Source organism: Pocillopora damicornis, chromosome 3, assembly GCF_964200805.1.
Source record: "Pocillopora damicornis chromosome 3, jaPocDami1.2, whole genome shotgun sequence".
Lineage (NCBI taxonomy): Eukaryota > Metazoa > Cnidaria > Anthozoa > Scleractinia > Pocilloporidae > Pocillopora > Pocillopora damicornis.
Genome location: NC_142672.1, coordinates 29,857,280 through 29,880,285, shown reverse-complemented (window position 1 = coordinate 29,880,285; position 23,006 = coordinate 29,857,280). Strand labels below are relative to the sequence as shown.

The window sequence follows — 23,006 nt, the reverse complement described above, 5'->3', positions numbered from 1 at the left end:
AATCATCATTTTTTCCTATAATTCTTACAACTTGAAAGTTATTTAATTTACCAGTCTTAAAATTGCCTGACACGAGCGCAGTAATGCAGGGACCATCATTACGCTTAAGAAAATAGCATATGGCTGCCAAAAAGTCAATAAAGGATGCGAGCGTTGCTCATAGCAAGATAATGGTCAGTTTTTCTTCTCTCTAACTTGCACCATGGCTAGGAGGATAAGGACTATCTCATACAGATAATAATAATAAGAATAGTGGTTATAATAATAATAATAATAATAATAATAATAATAATAATTATAATCATAACAAAAAGTTTCATCAGGAATAAAACCGACGACAGTTGAATCGAGAGTTACCAAAGGGATAAATGTGATATTAAGCCAGTGGAGCAACAGTTACGAAAACCAATAGAAAAGAAAGGGCGAGGTATGAAGAATAATAAGCAAATTCTACAGCTAACTAAAGGAAAAAATCATATTTTATATGACAGTACTGTCTCTCGCTCTTTTGATACAAGAACTGAGATTTTCACTGAGGAAATAGCAAAAATGTTAGAAGGAATAACGAGGTTAGTCACGGCACATTTACTGCCCAAATTGCGAAAGCATATCAAACTTACGTTTAACATCTGCCTCTGTAGATTTTCGTGACATGTCACGCAGTCTGAGGTCAGTCAAAAACACGCTACTTTTCGAACATTTTCCTCTTTTTCGTGTATTTCATTTGAATTGCTATCTTTCTTACCTTCAGTTTCTAAAACTAACGTACATAAGCTTTCTATACCACTGTATTTGAAGGAAATCATTAAAATATTTCGTTCGGGTTTTTGAGACTTATGGTTAGCGATTCAGATATGTCGAAGAGGGGTTCACGCCACATGCAAGCAGTGGCCATGGAGTCTGGGACTATAACTCTAAAGCGCATGCCTAAAACTGGTCATTACCGCGAAATACGAAAAAAACAATAAATTTGGCGCAATTTGATGTATAATACATGAGGTTTGGATATTGTTTGGGTTCGGGAAATGGGACTCGAAGTTTACGCACTGGTGATTTTTTCTTCGCTGGCTCTTCTCGCGGTGGCGGTAGATGCACAAAACGATTTCGGCGAAGAAACAAATGGTCCAAAAGGGGAAAAACTGCCTTGGTTTACTTACGAAATAAACAAGTAAGTAAAAATTGCGTTTATCGAAGTGTATTCCAACCTGTTTCTTTTTTCTTTTTAATTTTTTTCAATTTTTTTTCACCGAATTGATTTTTTTTTAATCAGCTATCTCATATATTCCCTGTCGAAGAAGTCTGATCAAGAGCCGAACGACGAAAGTGCTGATTCTGTGATTGTGGGAATCGTGGAAAAAATATTGAGGGAATCTGAGATTCGCGGAGTTGTTATAAATTCCAGAATTCTCAACGTCTTCAGGAAAAATATTTCTCTCCTCCATTCAGCGTTCAAGAAAGCGTCAAAAAGTGGGGGGGAAAGTATAAAGAAGCTTATTGATGCGTGGAAGGCAAAAAACCACTCCTTCAAAATTTTCTATCATGAGCTTGAAAACAACTCATTGATTGAGGAAAACCAACAGCTTCGTGGGCAGAAAAGGAAAGCTGAACTGGATTTAGTCGCAGAGCAGGCAAAGAGATTAAAAATTGAGCAGGAGTTTGAAGATGTTATTAGGGATTCGGAAAACAGAAAAGAACAATACAAACAAAAATTCAAAAGATTTGCGAAAAAAGCAGCAAGAATGCAAAAAAAGGGACAAAGAGGTCCAAACAAAAGCAAACGTTTCACTGATTATACCAAACAACATCAGGCAAGATTAAGGCGAGGATTTAAAGAAGACTGCCACTCAGCACTGTCATTTTTAGGCCTCTACAATTTTATTGCCACCAAGGTTGAGGTATTTAATAATGACACTCAACAATATGAAACTATTTCATTGGTAGAAGAGGGAGAGTTACAACTATTGGAAACAGAGCCAAGAGAACTGACTGACAATGATATTGATGACATCAATATGTGGGTTTACTTGAAGGAAAAATTGAATATATCTAATGAAGCTTGGCATGAGTTGGCCATGAAGTGTAAAGACATGCCCACAAAATGTAAAATATGCAAACACCTAGATAAACTAAATGCCAATTGGAATCTGAGAAGTACACCAGGGGAGGCAGAGGGAGTACAGATTTCTTTCAGGGAGAGTCTTGAGGAACAGATAAAAAGGCTGCAGAAAAATGGAGTATTGGACAAGGTTACTACTATTAAAGTAAAGCTCAGTGGTGATGGTACCAACATTGGGAAAAGGCTTAAACTTGAAAATGTCACATACACAATTTTGAATGAAAAGGATGCAGCAATGAATGAAAAAGGGAACTATGTTCTAGCAATAATTAAGACAGAGAACTATGACAATCTTAAAGAAAGCCTTGCTGATCTAAATAATGAAATGTCAAATTTAAAAGAAATTACTGTAAATAGTCATAAGTATAGCATTGAGTATTTTTTGGGAGGAGACTGGAAGTTTCTAGCCTGTGTTTGTGGTTCAGGGGCTGCTAATCAAAATTTCTCTTGTATTTGGTGTAAGTGCCCAGGAAATGAAAGGTTTGACATCAGTTAAAAGTGGTCTATAACTGACAAATCTCTTGGGGCAAGAGATTTACAAGAAATAGGTAAGTATGCAAAATCTAAGCAATATAATTGTAAAACCAATCCATTATTTGATTTTATTCCTATTGACCATGTAATAATTGATACACTACATTTATTTTTGAGAATATCTGATAATTTAATTGAACTTCTGATCAGGGAACTTCGCAGGAAAGATGCCATTGACAAGGTATCTACTTTTTCAAATGGGTTTTGTCGAAATAAGTATAGACATATGGCTGGGTATGAGAAATTTGTAAAAGAACTTGGAATTAATTTTGAATGGAAAATTAATAGGGACAGCAAGAAGTTGGAGTACAGAGACCTTACTAGACCTGAAAAACTCTTGCTTTTCCAACATATTAATTTTCACTTACTATTACCAGAGTTTCATAATGTGGACAAGCTGCAAGCCCTTTGGGGTAATTTCATAGATATTATGGGTGATCTTAAACTTAATTACACTACAGATGATGCTATCTCTAGCCTCAAGGACAAAATAAAAAAATGGTTTCAAAAATTCTTAGACCTTTACCAAGCAAAAGATGTAACACCATATATGCATTCTTTGTATGTTCATGTACCTGAATTTTTAAAGCTATACCAAAATTTAGCTTATTACACTCAGCAAGGTATGGAGAAGTACAACAACACTGTATCAAAGGACTACTTTCGATCATCTAATCATAGAGGGGTTTCTGCTCTAAAGCAACTTTTCTTGAAAAAACACAGAATACAGCTTTTGGAAGCTGCTGGTTTGGAAAGGGTGAAGGAAAGCTACAACTGTGGAAACTGTTCAACTTCTGGCCATACCATCAAAACATGTACTGCAAAATGCAGCAAATGCGATGCTCCCACTTTCTGTGCACATCTTGTTAAAATAGATGGTAAATGGAAGCCAAGATGTGATTTAATCAATCAGTAATGATATAATATATCAATGTATTAAAGGAGTGTATTACCCAAAAACTGTTAGTAGACGTTGTGTAGAATAATTTGCTATGCCTGTGAAATGTTTCTTGTATACAGTATTCAAGGAGTCTTTTTCAAAAATGTTACTGCATTGATTACAACAGAATCACAGACTGAAATATATGGGTCATTTATAACCACATGTTTACATTTTATGAAGGTAATTCACATGCAAGTAAAATAATTCTTTGACATCAACTATCAAAATCAATAAAAATGTGCTAAATCAAATATATTAATGATGGACCATATTTTTGTATCCACATCTGTTGCCATCTCCACGGACACATGTAAAAACGACTCGATGCCCGTCTTCGATTTCAGATCTCACGTATTTATCGCCAATTAATTCAAATTCCACTATGGGGTTTCTTTTTGTCAACCAAAATCTCACAGTCCCTGGTACAACATAAGCAAAATCGCCGTTTTCATTCATGATCCGCTCATTCCACTTTGTGCCGATATAACAATCCAGAGTTTCATTAGAAAGAATTTCATATATTAGTTTATTCCTCTGATATTTTTTGGATGAAATCCTCCCAAGACTTTTATAGAAAACATCGTCATCGACTTGAATTTCAATACGAACTTCTGGATCCTCTCTGCGCCCGGAGCACAACTTTCGGTTGATCTCCCTGTAAACGCGTTCATAAAAAGTTTGCTGGCGATCGCTGAAGGAATCATCGATTGGTTTTGACATCGGTTCCAATCGCATTACGGGCAAATTATGTTCATCGCAAGGCCTCCATTCGTCAAATTTCTCGCAGTACCCTTTGAAATGAATTTTGCCATGTTTTCTCGCTTTGTCGACCTATATTATCTCTACAGGATAAATATTCTTATCCGTAGTTTTTATTTTCTTGCATTGCTTGGTCTTAGCTTCTACGAATTCGTCAATAAATCTCTTCGGAGTCTTATGCTCCCGCTTCACTCTATTGGCCGCCATTTTTAACATTGGCGCTCTTTGCATATTTAATTGCTCTGCGCATGTCAGGTGAGTAATACGGTGGCTTGGGACCAATTTAAGCAAATGTTCAGTTTTCTATGGGATAAGTTTGATATGAAGTAAATTTTACTCAACTTTTAAAGGGTAAAAAAATAAAAATCGATGCTGGGGATAATTTAATTTCAGTGATTGGTGAGAAGAGGGAATTCGAAAGGGAGATTTTAAGGGACATTTTTAAGAGGCAAATCGACTCGGCGTGTGTGGTTTTGGTTCCTACAGAATATTTTAGCCAAGCCTGCCCTAAATTCTGGAATTCTTATAACGTATATAATGGGGTTTATTAGGGAATTAGCCCCAATTAGTAGTAATGTTGCCGCAACGAAATAAATGTTTGAGATTCCATCAAAAAAAATAGTTGTGATGGAGAAAACCACATGCGGCAGCCAAGAGAGTAAAGACGCAAAAGTAATCCAAATCAAGGTGATGGTCAGTTTTCTTTCGGTGTTAGCTGCACCATGGTGTTGTGGACTAGGACTGCATCGAACCTTGATAAGGATAAAGCAGTAAGAAATACTAATGATCAAAAGGCAGATCAGATGATATACGCTTCGTAGCAGCACACCGATGGAAATAAAGGAATCTGATTTTAAGAAAAAATTTAAAATTACATTTAACATAGCGCTGAAACAACCCATCAACCAAATAACAGCTACGATAACGCCATACACCCATTTCTTGATAAAGCGGTGCTTGAATGGGAAAAATGTTGCATGTAATCTTTCTAAAGAAATAGCTGCTAGATTAACCAGGGAGGTGACGGGAAGTAGTTCCCATAAAAATCTTGCAACAATAGTATTATCCCTCTGATAACAAAAGAACGAAAATCCCTCTGCAATGAAAGAAGGCCCAGAGACTGCACCGACTAGGAGGTCGACAATCGCCAGATGGATGAGCAGGTATTTACTCCGACGCTGTAGCTGACGCTGCTTCACAAATACAACGATTGTGATGAGGTTAAAGATAACAATGGCCAGTATTCCAAAAATGACCACTATAAACCATGCAATACATTCTGATGTAGAAGAGGTTGATCCAGTTCTCGCATAGGTGCTGTTTGAAACTAATTTATTGGTGGTGTTTGCCGTCATTTCCGCCACTGAAAATGTTTCAGAATCGCAAGTTCAATGCACAACATAATGGCAAAGCTAAAGAATGACATATTTTTAAAACTTGGCCAAAAAAACAAAAAACAAAAAAACGAACGAAAAAGGTAGAAAGAGAAAAGACGAATAAAAAAAGATACTTTGAAATTGTCATCGAATTGTGTATCTTGGTTAAGCTAAAAGTTCGCCTACCTCATCGACAGTCTCCAAAAGAAGATTTTCATGACAATTCGCTAGGTTGATTATGTAGCACAACTCTGACCAGCTGAAAGCAGCTGATGAACTGAAATTATCATTCTTTTTAATACTGATGATCCTCGCTGATTGGTTTAAATTTGTGTCAAATCAGAAATTAGTTGTCTTCATAAAAAAAAACAGAGGCTAATAAGCTCAGGTAAGATCCAATTCGATAGCGTAACGATTGGTTTTTCTGTTTGTTTCTCATCTCTCTGTTCTTCGTGATGGTAGGATGTTTGTTGATTGCAAGAACTAATCAAGACATCAGCAATTTCAAACAAGTATAGTATGGCGCTTTAGTTAAAATCCCAGTATATTTGTCGCTAAAACTCGTCCCTGTTTCTGCCTGATGAGCCAGTGTTAACGTTGTACACATGACCATTTCGTTCCAGAAAAGCATCATTTAAACCATAATACTTATTTTGGTGATTCAAAGAAAGTAATGCTGTTGCAATTCAATTTTAACAGAAAGCGAATCGTTCTGTAATGCATAATTCAATTGTCAGCAAATGTCAATAAAATCAATGTGATCAAGGGAATATATTCTCTCGTGGGCAACATTAGACAGAAACAATATTTAGCCAGCCATTTCCTCAGGAAGGAAACTGGTACTTTACTGCATCAATCGGCCAGAAAGCACTTTACTACAACAGTGGTTACAATGCAATTAGTTCACGTGAAACTCCATCCATTGTTAATAAACATAACGCAGTGTGTAACCAAGTACTCTCTATGCATCACTTCAACATTCAAACAGGAGGTAGTATCCCTTTCTCAGCAGAATATGAAAATTAGTCTGTGAAGATCTCCGAGGCAACCTTTATTTGTTGCCAATTCCAAACTCGCATCGGTTACCCCAGGGGAGTTCGAACCAGAAGTATTTTGCAATTAGAGCGGGCAGGTAAGTTATCAAATTTTGCGCTTGGTCCTTAGATCAAGATATATGCTCATCCCAGACCTTCGGATACCTCGCTCGGATGCTCAAAATCGAGTGTTAGCCTCGGAGAACTCCATGGTGAATTAGGCCATTATAGAAGCGCGAAGGCTGTGCTTCGATTACTCATGCGAATGAGATTTTGTTTTCTTTGTCCCGCGCCCGACTGATAAATGTTTTCTGTCAGAATTTTTCTAGGTTAGGGTTCTGGCCATCTAATGCAGAAACGAGACAACCCAGTGTTTTGGTTTCATGAAAATGAGGAAAGAATGTTCATGACAACACGTTTTGCCTAATTGGGTTTTTGCTTGGCTTTGTCAAGGGTACGCCCGATATATGCCAACACTGATGTGTGTTCATAATAAATTAATTTATGCTTTTATCTTTTTTCAGAACAAAGTAGTCCAGAACTTTTAATACTTATTATTTATTGTTTTATGATTTGCTGCGAAGTAGCTGTAGATGGATAGCTTCATTTGCCAGAAGTTTCATTTATTCGGTCTCCAACAGTTGATTTTCAAGGTAACATGTCGAGATTGTGACAAAAGCTAACCAGCTGAAAACAGCAGTTGAACTGAAGTTATAAGTTTTCATTTATTACCAACGCTAATGGCAAACCTGATTTCCCTAACTTGTAACATGTCACATGCAGGTTTTTTTTCCTTTGCCATTTATTTTTTTCTGTTTTGCTTTTCTAATGTTCTTTTGCTTCCTCTCGCTTTTTCTTTATGTGTTTGTCTTCTTTGTTTACACCTTGGGAAACGATTTTCCACGATTTCGAACAAACATCGAAAGTTTAATAAGTTTAAAAGTAAATCATTTGTCATCCGAGGTAAACACTTTCGGTTTTGCTCTGTGAGACTGGCGCAAATGGTAAGAGAGTTCCAGTTAATAGCTGAAATCTAAAGGACTCCAAACACCTAAGGGCCGAAAATGAAACCCTAACAGCAATAAAAGTTGCCTATATATCTCCCAGATAATAATACTTTTTCATCAAAGGGTAGATTTCTAGAAAAGCCTGATAGTGATAACCCTTACCATCCGAAAATAGCCCATAAACTAAAAGGTTAGTTTTGATGAAGAAAGGAAGCTACACGCGATAGGGAAAGGTACAGTTGTATGACCTTGTATCTATTTTTAAGAAGAAGCAAATAACGCTTACTCAATTGAACATCATCGCCATCCTATAGGAGATATAAATTACGCCAAAATATATCTCATCTTAGTGTGATCCATTTTTAAGGAATTAAATTGCCAAGGTTTGGAGGCTTTAGAATTATTTATAATTTGTTCCTATAAGTATTCCCGCCAACGTAGATTTGAAGGTTTTGTTTCTAAACAATTTTATGCCAAAGTGGGGAAGGGTATGAAGAATTGCCAGTTCATTTTACAGTTAGCGAGAACAGAGTTTGATCATGAACTATTTACTCCTAACTTCTATTCCCTAAAAACTGAGAGCTCCACAATGGCATAGCGACAAAATAACCAACTTTCCAAATAACCATACAATATCGCGGGATATTTGTAGGCTATTCGCGCGTTATTTGTGCTCTACTTTGTACAGTTGGATAATAATGAGGCTTACAATGCTCAATGAGTGTTAAGTTCCCCAATTCAGCCACTATTTGTCGTAAACAATTTCAGTGAAAGCTCTAGATTAATATAGATGACGATAGTAACACCTTCAGAGCGGAGCGCTGACAGCCATTTCAATACTGCTAAAAGAATCTTCGAGACCACTTGAAGGACTTGAAGGCAATAACGGGAGAGCCATTCTTGTTGAAAACAATGTTGCATGGATGGCAGGTCGAGCACGTTTGTACTTTTAAGCTGATTGTTAGTAATGATCCATCTCGTTCTCAAGTTCGAGCTCTTTTTAACAAATCTTTTTCAGTTTGAAATTATCAGTTTGCGGAAGAGAGTAGAGAAGTAACTGCCCTAATGAAGAACTAAGATTATTATTTGCCATAGACATTCTTTATTATGTTTTGCAATATAAAAAAAATCACAAAATTTCCAATTCGAATTTCAAAGTCATTTCTTTGAATTCAAGAACAGCAACCTCTGATTGAGTTGATTATTGTTAGATGTTGCTTGCTCTTGCCTCATGTATTATCATAAACAAGCTTATCCACATTGGCACACTGGTTACTTATTACACAAATTGAAACAAAAAAGAGATAAACTCGACGGAGACAAGTTTTTGAACAAATGCAAGGTATCCGTTCTTCGGCCAAACCCCTGATTTAGGGGCGTGGGACAAACTAAATTGCAATATCTTTCAAAGGGTTATCAAAGGTACACTTTTACAAAACAAATCGCGAGACGACGCAGAAATCACCTTATTTTGGTAACAATCTTATGACCAAAACATTACTATAAACAAAAGTTGAGGTCACTGGACATTATCGAGCAGCATATTCGGTGAATAATTTTTAAGTAGTTACCAGTACTTAATAGAATTTAATATACACATTGGAGATACTAAAGTGGTAAATCTCCGGACTTGTACGGTTAGGCACCTTACATAATATGTTTCTAACACCAGCTCTGAATTCTGGCATCCTTATGGCGTAAACAATTGGATTTGCTAAAGAATTAGCACCGACAAGTGTCACAGCTGCGTTGTCTGCCCAAAGCCAGGTTGAAATTGCTTTATTAAAACTCGACAATATCGCGAAAACATTAAATGGTAACCAAGACAATAAAGATGCAAATGTGACCCAGATTAAGGTTGTGGTCAGTTTCCGTTCTCTGTTTGTTGCACCCCGGTGGTGACGACTGGGGCTGAGTCGGACTTTGATTAAGACTGCTGTATACGAAACACAAATAACAAAAAGAAAAAATGCATTAAATGTGCAGGTTACAATTCCTCGAATGCGTCTATCTACTTTCAGATATAAAATCAAAACCAGTTGGAATGTTTCTCCCAATGAAGCTATCAGCCAAATAGCAGCGATGAAAGCTCCATTGACCCATTTCTTGATTGATCGATGCTTGAATGGAAAAAATGTTGCATAAAATCGATCAAGAGAAATAGCGGCGAGATTGACAAGGGAGGCCACTGGGAATATAGACACAATAAAAATGAAAGCTTCAGACAACTCCCAGTGGAAACAAGCGTTGGACATTCCATTTATGATGAAAAGAGGACCAGAGGCTCCTCCTACTAAGAGATCGATTATCGCCAAGTGGATAATCAAGTATCTACTCCGGCGCTGTCGCTGGTGCTGTTTTACAAATAGGACGACAGTGATCAAGTTGAGGATGACAATAGCCAGGCATTCAATGATTCCTATAATAACCCATGGGATGCAGCTTGATGCCGGAAGGATTGGGTATGCCGTGCTCCCAAAGCTGATGTTTGAAGTTTTGGTAATTGTGTCGCCAGCCATCGTGAATTGTGACCGTGAATTTTAAAATCCTGAAATAACTTGACATGGAAATAGAGTCACTGGTCGCGATAAAGATCTGCACAAAAACCGAATCCAAAAGGATTGTATAAATAAATTTTATGTATTTTTGATTTTTCCCTGTCACTTTAGTTCATATTTTTCCGAAAGATAGGAAATACACATACACAAAGAATAAAAAATGACTGCTACTTCATTGATTAGAATTGCTTTCAAATCTCGCTATTCTGGTTGAAGAAGATACAACCTGAGTGCAGCTTGTTGTTGTTTTTTTTTCTAGTCCTTTTCATTTCATTGTGAAGTGTTCTCGACGGCTATTTACGTGTGCTGAATGTCTGAATTTTTAACTTCTCAAAATGTCCTTCTTGTAGACCCTGTATAACATTTGTAAGGGCTCTCTGATTGAGGACTCTCAAAACATTTTTTAAGTCGATGTCAATTAATTAAGCTTGATTATCATGCAATACTGGTATATGCTTTAAAAACAAAATAAAATAATTTCGATAAAAATAGGTACAAGGATATTATCACTCTATTCTGTCTTACCTCACATCACAATACTCTTAGCTTGTATGAGTCAGTTAAACTGCGTCTATATGGCTTGATCTACCAGAATTTATTTCCATCTTGAGGGGTCATTTTGTCAAGGTAAATCTCATCTCTAATCGTGTAACAAAACCTGACCCGCTGAAAACAGCAAATGGATTATAATATTAGTTTACAGTTTTAACAAGACACTATTGGCCATTTTGATTAATTTCATTAGGTATCAAATTATAGATGTGTCGTTTGTTTTGGAAAGAGGAAGATTACCTATTTGAGATAATAGTCCACCTGCAGAGTCTCACTTGATAGTTAACATGTAAAGCTTTGAACGACAAAAAGAGGCTTAACCCACGGGCAATTCCAAATAATCATCAGATATCTCCAGGGAGTTCTGCTTCACCACTGATCTGAGCTACTGAAAACTTTCAGTCCCACGAACGTAATGTTGTTGACATTTTCCTCGACTAGAGTGCTGGTCAATTTATGCAAATACAAGACGCTGAATGTTTTTTTTCCTCGACAATGTTATTTGGCATTTAGGGCTACTTGATAATGACAGTTCTCCCAGGAAGTTGGAGAAGTTCTTTAATCTGGCGAAGATTTTAGCAATGGAAAATTTGATGCAGCCTCATTGTTTAAATTAGATGTAGAGTTGTACACTTTTGGTTTATGAGTCTTTCGAGTTTTCGATAGCTTTCAAATGGTGAACGGCTGCACGAAAAGTTATCAATAACACTTGTCAAATAAAACAGGGGAGATCACCTCGCCAATAAATAAGTTAACAGATGCCGCGATTAAAACTTGGCAGGGGTATCCATCAGCTATTTAACTTTTACTTTAGGTATTCTTAGGACAAAATGCTCTCTACATGCTACTGTTTATCCCCAAATCAGATTAAAATTATCAGCTTAAGTTTTTTTTCTAGTGCTTGAAATTGTATTTGGAACTTTTTTGGATAAATGGAGAGCCCCCTTCTTAAGGATACCTCTTGAGAACCTTTTTTTATCAAATCATTAACATTATGCGCTTATTAAATTTTTCGTGAGTCGAGTGTGGCGTTTAATCGAGGGCGGCGTTTATCTAAAATCCAATTTACAATCCTCATAGAGACTCAGAATTTTTCTTTGTCCCACGCGCGCGACAAGACGAAAAACATTTTTCCCATTAGTATGGTAACTGACAATTTTAATTGTAAAAAACAAAAACATGTGTAGGGCTTGTCTAAGAAGTAATTTTTTATATTGTTCTCAATTTCAAAATATCCATTTTATTACTACTGCAATACACAAAGTGAATAAAAGATCTAATGTCGGATGTGCTTTCTGGACATTAAAACTGGTACATTAAAAAAGATCTGTGTCTGGTTCACTCAAAATTTCAAATTCCGATCGAAGCAATGATCGCTGAGTGCTTTTTGGCTCTATTATTCGAACAAATGCCGCATAATGATGTGGCGTTTATTCGAGGAAGGCCTTTGATCGAATAAGCACGGTATAAGTAGTAATAAAAGTATTATAATCATGCAATTCTTGTGATATTATCATTACCAGCCTTCGTTTTCTTTGTTCATTTTAGATGTGTTTGTTGAAAATTTCTACGGTCCAATTATTTGGGGCAGGTACGATTGAGGGGGCAAGCTCCTGATCCAAGCCTTAATATATTGTCCCCCCCTCCCCTCCCCCAAACAAGTGCCCCTCTCAAATAAGCGGTTCCCCCCTCCTCTCTCCCCCCCCCGCGCCTATTCGAGAGAATACAGTAGGTCAATTTTCCTTAATTTATTTGTAAATAACTTCTTGGACGGAAGTTGTTTTCGTCATTCGAAAACAGGAAGGCCAATCTGAAACCTCTTTTCAAATGAAAACAGATAGTATAAATTAAAATGCTTTTTGGTCGACGAAAACTAATTCGAAAATGAAAAGAAATGAAATTCTTTAGAGGAAACATTTACTTTATTGAGGTCTGAGAAAAAAAGTAGTAAAGTTTTTTTTTTCCAAGAGCATAGCTGAACTTTAGTGAGAAGCAATATTTTCCTTCTCCATCGCATTGTTTTTAAAAGTACTCGGAAGTAAGAAAAAGCTGGTCATGACCAGATGACCTTGGGATGAGGCGCAAAAAACTAAGTTTTCTTATTGAAATGCAAGACCAGACATTAGTCACTGCTTTCAATGACGACCAAGTCATCGGGTGTTTCATATCACCTAAGGCTCTTTGCTTATGATAAGGTAAGGAAGATGCGAAGAGCAATTTCCAACGCGCAAAATTCTGTCAACACTTTATATATTTTATCAAATGTTACATTAAAAGGTCTCACGATGCCTACTCAACTAACGAGACACGCATCACAATAATAACATTACATAGCTTAATTACAGCTCACTTATTTCTTCTTTCCTTCCTTGAGAACTAATAATACAAATAATATTTGCTAAATAATATTTACAAAAAGAATCCTTATTAACAGCTTAATATGACCGTGTTATCTAACTGTCTGCTTGAAGGTAGAAGGAATGTCGTCGGTTATTCTAATTCGAATGTGTGACTGACGTCCTAAGTGGAAGTTATCATCCGACTCTTAACAGAATCACGTTACCCCTTGGCTCAAGCCATTTATTGAAATATTACATCGCAATGATATAGAAACTGCATGTAGATCATGCAAAAAAGTGATACTCAAAAGGCACCCATGCCATGGTGATTAAGACTAAATTTGCCAAAAAAATTACTATCATTGTATCAAGGAAAAAGTAAGAACACCGCATATATATGCAAGATATTTCAGGAAATGATTCTTGCGACAAGTTAAATTTTTGGCTCAGGAATACTGTTTAGGGTAGGGAGGACTGCCTAGTCCTTAGTGGTGAATCAGCCTCATATGCATGATTCGGGGCTTTGCGGAATAATTTTACCAAACCTTCTCTAAATTCCGGCATCCTTACGGCATATACAATTGGATTTGCCAAGGAACTGGCACCAATCAACGCTGCCACTGTCACATAAATATAAAAAAAGGACTGAGAAGACATCATTCTGTGACCCCAAAATATGGCGATTCTGAAAAAGGTAGACGGCAGCCAAGTCAGCAAAGACGCAAGCGTCACGAAAAGAAGGGTAGTTGTTAGTCTTCTTTCTCTTTTAGTTGGACCAAGATTGTGAGGATGAGGATTAGGACTGCACCGGATTTTTATAAAAATTGCAATGTAAGAAATGCAGATAATACTAAGAAAAACTGACGAATATAATACATAACTAAATCTTGAAAACAATATCGAAAGATCCGAATTCCCTTCTCGATAGTATAAAACATCCTGAGCGATCTCTCTACACAAAGGTACGAACCAAATGGCAACAATTATGATCCCATAAATCCACTTCTTAACTTCTCGATACTTAAAGGGATAAAATGTGGCATGTCGTCTTTCTAAAGCAATGAGAGCAAGATTTGCAATTGAAGTTGTGGGAAATAAATCACTAAATATTGGAAATATTACTGAATGCTTCTTTTGTGAGTCCAGGTAAAACTTAAATAGGTAAGCAATAATCACAGGTCCTGAGACTGCTCCGACCAAGAGATCGACTACCGCTAAGTGGATGATCAGGTAAGTGCTTCTGCGCTGTAGCTGGCGCTGCTTCACAAATACAATAATAGTGAGGAGATTAAAGATGACTATGGCCAGACATTCAGTGATGCTCACAGCAAGCCATGGGATACAGTCTGAAGAGCCACACACGGAGGAATTCCTCGATTCGAAGCTGTGGTTAAATGAACTGTCATTATGGTCTTCAGCCATTAAGGAACTGCAAATATTTCAAATTCAGAAAATAAGCTATGTGTTGAAAGAGACTGAAAAAATTGATGTGGGGAAGAGAAATCTCTCCCAATGGATATGAAAACGTTAAACAAAATGAATGAACGTATACGTAATCGTTAGTCTCAAGTTGTAGAAAGTCTATCAACCGTTGATGGCGTTGGTAAGAAAGTCTATCAACCGTTGATGGCGTTGGTAAGAATGTCTTGATGCAATCTCCATAAGGCGATAAAGTCGACTGTTTAAGCGTCTTTTAGGTCCGTTGTTTCATAACTATCGGAATGTTGTTGAGTTGTGTTTTGTATATTTGAGACTCGTTATTATAGCGTTTAAGAGATCTAAGGTGCTTAGTCCTAAAAATGAACATCACTCCTGATTCGCATTCTTACGATATGATTTCACTCTCACATGCGATAAAGGGTCTTCCTGCAGGTGGGTGGGGAGGGGAGGAAGGTGTCAGATGTCTTTAGTTGAATATCTACGATATCTAAAGCGGAAACGAATGGAACCCTTTCAGCACAGATACTGAACTGCTGAATAGCCCAAAAAGGAAAAACGAAAATATAATAATTGTAGTTTTTGTTTTCGGAGAGGAAGAGGAGGAAGGCTTATAAAAAAAAAACCTGAGGAAGGGGCTTTTTAGACAGAGGAAGCGGTGGCTTATTTGAGTGTCTATAGTAAATGGTTTCAACCTTTCCTCGCTTTGATGTTTTTTAAAGGTTCTTAAAGCATCTGGAAAAAGCATATTATTTACCTTTAGAAGTTTGGATATTTCAGCCTCTAATTCGCAAGTGTTTCCTACTCCAAGTGCTGTACGTGAGAGAATACAATCACAACATAATCTTCACTAACATCATTATTTCTCAGGATACACTGGAATGAAAAGCAAACATTCATTTGAGAATAATCCCACTGACTTCGCACTTTCGTCACGATATATTTTTGTCACAGCGGAGTTACCAGGTAACGCTAATATAATGATATATGCAGAAGGATAATAAAATAAGCGATTGATATGAGCCACGTTTATGAATCTAACTTTTTTCAGCCATACCAGTATTTTAAAAAGTTTATTGTCTGTCATCTACTTGCAAATGATAACTTTAATTCGATAACACTTCAAGTTGGAGGATATCATTCATATCTGCTTTGCATGATACGTTCTTAACAACAAATAGCATGTACTTGAAATTCTTAATCAATCAAAGTGCTCTGTGAGCAAACTCGTGAATTGACACATGATTTTTTAGATTATGTTTAATGTTATCTGGTTTAGGGAATTTTGTGGTTGATTGTCATATCTAGAGTACGAGCAGTAGTTCAGTGTTCGCTAATGTAGCAAAGAAACAAAGTAACGTTGGGATAAGAAGGCATTACAATTGAAATGATCATGCTATTACATTTGACAAGGTAGATGATGTCATGTGTTTTAAACGTCTATCATTTTTGTTTCTGGTTCAAAAGAAAAGGTTGGAAGTAAATGTGGGTGAAAAGTGAAATTTACTGGCTTTCGTTGTAAATATTAGAAAATCAAGGCAATACTGTCTTAATGAAAACATTAACGATTCCCTCTTTATCAAATGAGACAAACGGGAACGAGTTTTGAGTGATATAACTAAGCCAAGCCTGCCACCGTCATTTTAGATCTCCGCCTAGGTAGATTTAAGTCACGTGCTAGGCAACGTATAATCAATAACAAGATAGAATTTCATTTCAGGCCTATTTATCAATTTTGTGGTGTGTAACTTTCGCATTTTAGTACGTTGTATGTATGTTGAATCTTCAAATTGTCTTGAAACTTAAAAGAAAATTGTTCTTTAAAAATTCACTGAAAATTGGTAGCTAAAATTGTTTGTTTAGGTGTTATTTGATTTTCGTGTTAACTTGTTATTTCGTCAGTCGCCGGCATCTTTTGTTGCTTCACACAGGAAAAACACACGCGACGAAACGTAATGATCAATTTTGTCCTCAATCTCACGCTATAACAGAAAAAGCTTTTGAACATCTGTAAACTCCGAGCGCTTCACAGTAAGTGATATTTTCAATGAATCTTCGGATTGTTTTCAAGTTCAAGGATTGTAAATTACAATTTTATGAAAAACGAAGGTTGTTCTGTTATTTCAGTGTGAATCCTTGAATGCTTGCCAGTCGCTGGCGCCGCTTGTTGAAACTAAAACGAAAAAAAAAAAACGCTTTTAAGATTATCATTGGCTTCTTTTTCATCCCACCACTATTCTTAGCAACAAAGGTCGCCATTTCGTCTGTTTATTGCTCGCCAAAAACTATCAAATGCACTCAAAAGCCCAAAATCTAAAAAAAGTTTACAGGAATCGACCAATCGAGCGAGCGAATGCTATTCCCCCACATCGTATCTATAACTCGCTCTTGCGCATGCGCGCAATTCACGAGTTAAAAAGGACAGATGCCCTGAAATTTAGCCTTGTCAGATACCAAAAACTGTTCCCAAGGAAGAAGAGATTTATACAACACATCCAAGCGCCTACAAGAATAAAAACTAGAGAGCCAGAAGAAAATTTTGTCACGTAGGCCATTCCCGCAGTACTCATTTTAAAGGATAAATTATTGTCATCAGTCTTATCGATTGTCTTCTTGAGGCCTATTGAGACGAGCCCCTTTATATCAGCGGGGTCAGTGCCTCGTTCGTTTATTACTAGAGTAATTTTGATAAGCAGACAAAGAAATTCCCATATGAACACTCCTGCTAAACGGAATAAAATTTAAGATGTCGCACCTTGTTCGAATTCATTACAGTGGTCGAGCTCACTGATTTCCTACTGGAAATTTAACCAACGCAAAAAATGAGTCGAACCTGGCTGCAATTTTCCTCACAAACATAACATAAATTTATCCTTCTTAACCATACAATTTATTACTTGTAGAAAGTTTGCGTAAGAAACGCTATGTTCCAAAATAGACGGACTCTTAAATAATACTCGGTTAACATTAAACGATCCTTGCTTGTTTAGTTATTGAACAAACTGAGTCGTGACAGCAAAGTATGACTAATATACTCTTCAAAATGCAAAGCGAAGTTAAATATATATACTATGTTGCTACTTGTGTATGTGAGCAAATATTTTGGAACATTCCTTGTTGTTGACAATGCCGTGCGACGGAATATGACACGACGTCACTTGACATTTTAACATCAGTGTGCATCTGTAATCATTTATCTGTCAGTCTCTACAAAACATGACACTTGATAGGCAAATCAAGCAAACCAGCTTAAATGAAAATCTTCTAGCATTCCTTGTCAACAATAAAATACCCCTTGTTTTTCAAAATTTTAAAAGTTTTTGTTTCAATTACCATACACTTCTAACGTAATGATGATTGTTAAAGGTACTTAACCGTCTTCCTCTAGGAGCGATTCGAAGATGCTCTATCTTCCGCCCCGCAAGGGTGATGGCGACTTCGCAAAGCAGGAGAAATTTTACTATTTGGCAGACATCTCAGAAATAAATTACCTAAATTTTCTCTTAATTTTCAAAGTTTGAAGCGATTTAAAAGACATTTTCTGCTGACGAAATGATACGAATTCCAACTTTTACGCTGAGGCGGCGTTTAGTCGACGAAATGTATCGCACTGTCTATCGAGCAATCATTCGAGACGATAAACTACTGCGATTCACCTTTACATCGAATAAGGGATTTCTCTGCCCCACTGAAAAAGGACAACATTTCCTTTCTAATGATTACTGAGGTAACGAATGTTTTAAAAATGCTTTTCATCAGCTCTGCGTTGTAAGAGTCGAGACTGACCCTTTAATACAAGCGGTTCTTTCCGCAATCGATTCCTCGTCATATTTAAAAGAGGACTTGAATGATAAGTTGATAATTTCGAATGGAAATAACTCACCTTTCATCCAAAGCACTTGCTGTGCAACCCCTTTGTGTTTACTGGAGATTATTTATGATGTATGTAAAGATGTGAATGACAAATATTGTGAAGCGTCTTTTTTGATAGTGTATTTCTTCGGGGAACCACTGGCCGGAACGGTGTCACGTTTCCTATTGTTGTGTCCGACTTCCTCCGCGTCAAAGCCAGCTTGGCCCGCTCACATTCGGTTAGAATGCATAGCAAGCGATTCTCACTTCCGGTCTCTACAAATATTATTTCCTCACAATTTACATACAAGGTTTACCGCAGTTTGATCATAGAGCGAAAAAAATAAACGAAAAAGGAAAGAACTGTGTAATTATCGCTTCTCATAATCATAATTGACTGGTTACTAAACAACCCAGTCATTAGATCAAAGTACAAAACCCGACGCTTGAATTCCCAGCATAATTGACCTATCCGGAGCAATGACAATCCTAATCGATCTGTTTGACTGATCATCGCCTGGATTTCAGTTAATCTGTTTATCCAATGAAGTCGGGTTCATTCAGGAAATCCAATCCCGCGATTATTTTAAACACGTGGGACGAGTTCTTTTGACAAATCTCAGCCTTGCAAAGGTTATCGACAGCAAAATCGACACGATTATAAATTGATCTAAATCTAGTGTTATTGAATTCGATTGAATGAACATGATAACTAAAAAACTTAGTTCTAAGCAGACAATCGGGCGCATTTGAACGTGCGATTCTTGACTGTTTAATGTAGCTAATGTTCTGAGAAATGTCATTGGGGTCTCATTGAGGTGCAGATGCTGCTTGACGGTTCTAATTGGCATGAATTCTTCTTAATCCTTTTTCTCTCAACTATTTTTACATTTGTATGCGTCATATGCGTGGTAAGATATTTTCATAAAATGCGATTTTTATGAGGAAATGGACGATCAGTGCATTTCTCTGATAAAAATGGGAAGGAGGGGGTTGTTTTTAGAGTTGTTAAGAAACGAGGCTGTAAATGCTATTATTTTATGACTCGCGATGATCGATTGGCACCGTTGTCGGATTAACCTGTTTCCTTGGCAACCGACCTAACAAGCCACGGTTGATTTGGTAACGGCACTCAAAGAAAATTAAAGTGTCGTTCCATTTTTTGTCTGCCGAACAAACTCATTTGAACTCAGCCCAATGATCGAGCCGAATCCATGGATTGCGTGCGATCGCGATCAATTTAGTTCGATTGTCTACAACGGTAATAAAAGAATGCTGCCAGGATAATTGAGAAGAATTTTGAGTGCCTGTAATGGTCCTAATTTAAGAAAAGTTTGGAAATCTTGCTAAACCAGGGCACCAAAGAACTACTCACAGCTGCATTAAGGCCGTGAGTTGATGATCATTATTATACGATCATTGTCATAATCCCCCTTCCCTCTCCACCCACTCAACCAAATTTTATTAGCCAGTCGAAAGATCTACAACCCTCCTAATAATCACAACTCTTTATTTTTGTCATTTTCGAAACGGTTAACTAAACGCGTTACATTAGTTGCAATTGACTACTAGCACATCACGAATCAAATAATCCATTTACTACTCATAAACTCGCGTTTCAGTAGCTTCTGCAACCAAAATGGCTGCTTGTAAAACTTCGATAACTGCCGAAGAAGATCATGACTGGGAAAACTCTTAAGGAGGAAAATTTTCCGGGTCACTTATGCAGGAATGGCATGGATTGGATGCCGGCGTCAGTGACGCCTACAGCATATCCTTGCAAGGCCTGTTCGGAATTTTGAATTCGTCATGGAGTAAATTAATTGATTTATTGAGGAGTTTAAGCCCAAGGATAGAACTACTGCGAGAAAAAACCGTAAACGATACCTCCTCTTCAACCTGCTGATGACAACGTTTCGCAGTTTTCAACTTGGCTCTCAAGAATAAGAAGCTAATTCAAAGCGATAAACTTAGACAGGATGACATGATGGAGATCATCAACTACGTTTTACTTCGAAATTTTCCATTAGCCGTAGAACTGATAAACAACAGGTCGCAGACACGCCCTCGAAACTACTCAGCTCGAATTGAAAAATTATAAGATATCTAAAGAAAAACACTGTTGGAAACAGCTTCTCGAACTTAATTTCTTAAATTTTTTCGTGGATTCGTGGTAGCTGCAAAGCTTTCCAACCGGTAAAACTCGCTAAATTCAATTCAATGGTTTTTTCTTTCCATTTGAGATAAACAAATATTGCATGGATATACATCAATTATTTACGTGATTATGTATGGTGCAAAATCATTTATCGAAAATAAAGCTCATCTGTCGATAAATTCTATTTTAAGTTATAACTTAATTTCAAACAGCACACCAAAGCTCATAGGTACGTCCCTTTACGTTTTAAAGCGCGTATATAATTTCCCAGTCAATGCTTCCGGCTGAGTCCCGTTTTTTGCTCGTGCATTTTGAAAACTTGCGGCTAGAAATTTGAATTTTAACATCTACAATCCTTTTTTCAGTCTACTCCATGTCTGTCCTCTTATCTATTTTGGTTATTCTGGCAATTTTGAATCTTTTTCTGCCCAATCAACCTTAAATTTTGTGACTCAAATCTTCTCAAATGAAAGGGATTATGTAACTCGCTGGTCTACGAGGATAATTAAGATAATTGAAAATTTTTAATCTTTTTAATTTGAAAACATGGTAATCTGCCTTTTATGAGGTTAACGAGCCGTCGAAACTCTATACAATAAACACTGGTTGTTTCGGTGTGTCAAAAACACCCATCGCTTTTGGTTCTACTTTAGCTCTTATGGCGATGCACAAACAAGAATAACTTTCACCGAGAGGGAATCAAGAAATCATGGTCTACTGGTTTCCTAATACCAATGCCAAAACCCCAAACTGTAACAGCTCAAAAATGGCATCTCTAATGCAGAGCAATTTTATAAAAACAGACGAGGTGGCCGAGTGGTTAAGGCGTTGGACTGCTAATCCAATGTGCACTGCACGCGTGGGTTCGAATCCGATCCTCGTCGTTACACTATATTTTTGAGCTTATCAAGAATAAATAATTTTGAGAAGAAAGAGAGCGGCTCTGAACTCGACATTAAGATATAATAAGAGAGTAAGTCTCTAAAGAAACTGTGGTTCTGTGTAGGTGGGGATGTACAACGAAATGCTTTTGGTTTTATCAACTGAGTGTCAATGTAAATTGGTCATTGGAAAGAGTTTCATAGCCGACGTTTTGAGTGTTAGCTTTTTGCGTTTGCTTTGAAACTCTCTACAGTGGCCAATTCATATTACCAACTCAGTTGATAAAACCAAAATTATCTTGTTATACTCCCCCTCCGACGCAGCGCCACAGTTTCTATAGAAACTTATCCTCTAACTTCCTTAAAGTCAGCTATTTCGAAGTTCGTTGAGACACGGATACATCCTCCCACAAAGGAGTTATTTTACATATGGTATGTCGGTGTTGTAAATAGCCCTTACATCAGTTACATCAGCGTTTTAAAAAAGAGACGACTTTACCTTGACTTCTACCTAGATGATTCTAACGTTTTCAATTTCAGAGCTATCGATTTGTTCCAAAAAGAATAAAAGTGCTCTGCATATCTTCCATTTCTTGACAGGAATTAGGCAAAAAAGGAAGTTGTTAAATTTTTAAATCTTGATTACGACAAGCGCAATTATTAGATTTGTCACCTACACTGCAACCTGCGTGAAACAGTAAAAAATTATTTACGCTGATTTTCGATTCTCATTCGGATTTGAATTGTTTCCGAGCTAAATTCAATTTCTCACAATAAGATACTTGCAAACGTTAAAAGAAATTGTTATGCTTTTGCTGTTTCGGGCTGTGGCGCTGTTCAGAAAATCTAAAAATAGCGCTTGTCGTAAAACAAACAACTTCCTCTGTGCTTAATTCCTGCCAAAAATGGAAGATATGCAAAGCGTCTTTACTCCTTTTGGAAAAAATTGAAAACTCTAAAATCGAAAATGTCGAAGCCATCTTAGGTATGCATGCCATGATATTCTTTTATTGACTCAAACTCCACGCGACATCTTTTACACGCTTGAGCTCACCGAATGTATGCAGATCACATCTTCTAAAATACTTTGACCGGACATAGGACGTAACATGGAGCTTAGTTGTTGTGATTTTCCGCATGATAATACAAACGTAAAGGTAGCTTACCATGCTTCCCTCATTAACGTTGCCTCGTTGGCTTAAATGGTGGGGAAAAAGTCAATAGAAGAAACCGTTTCGATCGACCTAGCGAAATATGTAGTAAGTGAAGCCAGACTGCCTTCACATGCAAAAAGGTATTTTAGTAACATTATTTATTTTTTTCTCAGTTCGTGAGCGGGCGGTATTCTACAAATCTTGCAATCTGATTGGTTCTGAGAGCGGGCAGTATTCTCCCCATCCGGCCCGCTCACAGCGGGCGGTATCCGATCCTTTTAAAAAAAAGTTTCGAAGTTTTCTTGG

At 37.0% G+C, this 23,006-nt stretch overlaps 4 protein-coding genes and 1 non-coding gene across 6 annotated transcripts; 2 read left to right on the top strand and 3 right to left on the bottom strand.

Moving 5' to 3' along the window:
• The first annotated feature begins 888 nt into the window (after nt 1-888).
• On the top strand, nt 889-4,682 carry LOC149049264 (uncharacterized). Its single transcript, XM_089199601.1, has 3 exons — nt 889-1,168; nt 1,271-2,465; nt 4,668-4,682. Exons 1-3 carry the CDS (start codon nt 1,026-1,028, stop codon nt 4,680-4,682), a joined length of 1,353 nt encoding a protein of 450 aa, XP_089055727.1. The 5' UTR covers nt 889-1,025.
• On the bottom strand, nt 4,683-5,836 carry LOC113671032 (histamine H2 receptor-like). The gene has a single exon (XM_027187235.2). It carries the CDS (start codon nt 5,705-5,707, stop codon nt 4,781-4,783), a length of 927 nt encoding a protein of 308 aa, XP_027043036.2. The 5' UTR covers nt 5,708-5,836; the 3' UTR covers nt 4,683-4,780.
• A 3,383-nt stretch (nt 5,837-9,219) lies between these two features.
• On the bottom strand, nt 9,220-10,961 carry LOC149049263 (substance-K receptor-like). Its single transcript, XM_089200450.1, has 2 exons — nt 10,853-10,961; nt 9,220-10,317 (listed from the first exon to the last, which is right to left on the bottom strand). The coding sequence occupies exon 2, from the start codon at nt 10,286-10,288 to the stop codon at nt 9,347-9,349; it is 942 nt and encodes a 313-aa protein (XP_089056576.1). The 5' UTR covers nt 10,289-10,317; nt 10,853-10,961; the 3' UTR covers nt 9,220-9,346.
• A 1,821-nt stretch (nt 10,962-12,782) lies between these two features.
• Nucleotides 12,783-18,888, bottom strand: LOC113671035 (histamine H2 receptor). 2 transcript variants are annotated; one of them, XM_027187237.2, is made up of 3 exons: nt 18,539-18,888; nt 15,413-15,531; nt 12,783-14,647 (listed from the first exon to the last, which is right to left on the bottom strand). In XM_027187237.2, exon 3 carries the CDS (start codon nt 14,638-14,640, stop codon nt 13,678-13,680), a length of 963 nt encoding a protein of 320 aa, XP_027043038.2. In that variant the 5' UTR covers nt 14,641-14,647; nt 15,413-15,531; nt 18,539-18,888; the 3' UTR covers nt 12,783-13,677. The 2 variants fall into 2 exon arrangements, with proteins under 2 accessions (XP_027043038.2, XP_027043040.2); XM_027187239.2 differs by having other exon boundaries at nt 15,413-15,468; nt 18,539-18,667.
• Nucleotides 18,889-21,467: 2,579 nt separating this feature from the next.
• Nucleotides 21,468-21,549, top strand: Trnas-gcu (transfer RNA serine (anticodon GCU)). The gene has a single exon. It is a non-coding gene; the product is annotated as a tRNA-Ser (tRNA).
• The last annotated feature ends 1,457 nt before the right edge of the window (nt 21,550-23,006 follow it).

What these genes read in the sequence shown, in the direction of transcription:
- LOC149049264 (XM_089199601.1), top strand. Translation starts at nt 1,026, where the DNA reads ATGGGACTCGAAGTTTACGCACTGGTGATTTTTTCTTCGCTGGCTCTT. An exon ending in TTTACTTACGAAATAAACAA is followed by an intron (nt 1,169 to 1,270) that starts GTAAGTAAAAAT and finishes TTTTTTAATCAG; the next exon opens with CTATCTCATATATTCCCTGT.
- LOC113671032 (XM_027187235.2), bottom strand. Translation starts at nt 5,707, where the DNA reads ATGACGGCAAACACCACCAATAAATTAGTTTCAAACAGCACCTATGCG.
- LOC149049263 (XM_089200450.1), bottom strand. Translation starts at nt 10,288, where the DNA reads ATGGCTGGCGACACAATTACCAAAACTTCAAACATCAGCTTTGGGAGC.
- LOC113671035 (XM_027187237.2), bottom strand. Translation starts at nt 14,640, where the DNA reads ATGGCTGAAGACCATAATGACAGTTCATTTAACCACAGCTTCGAATCG.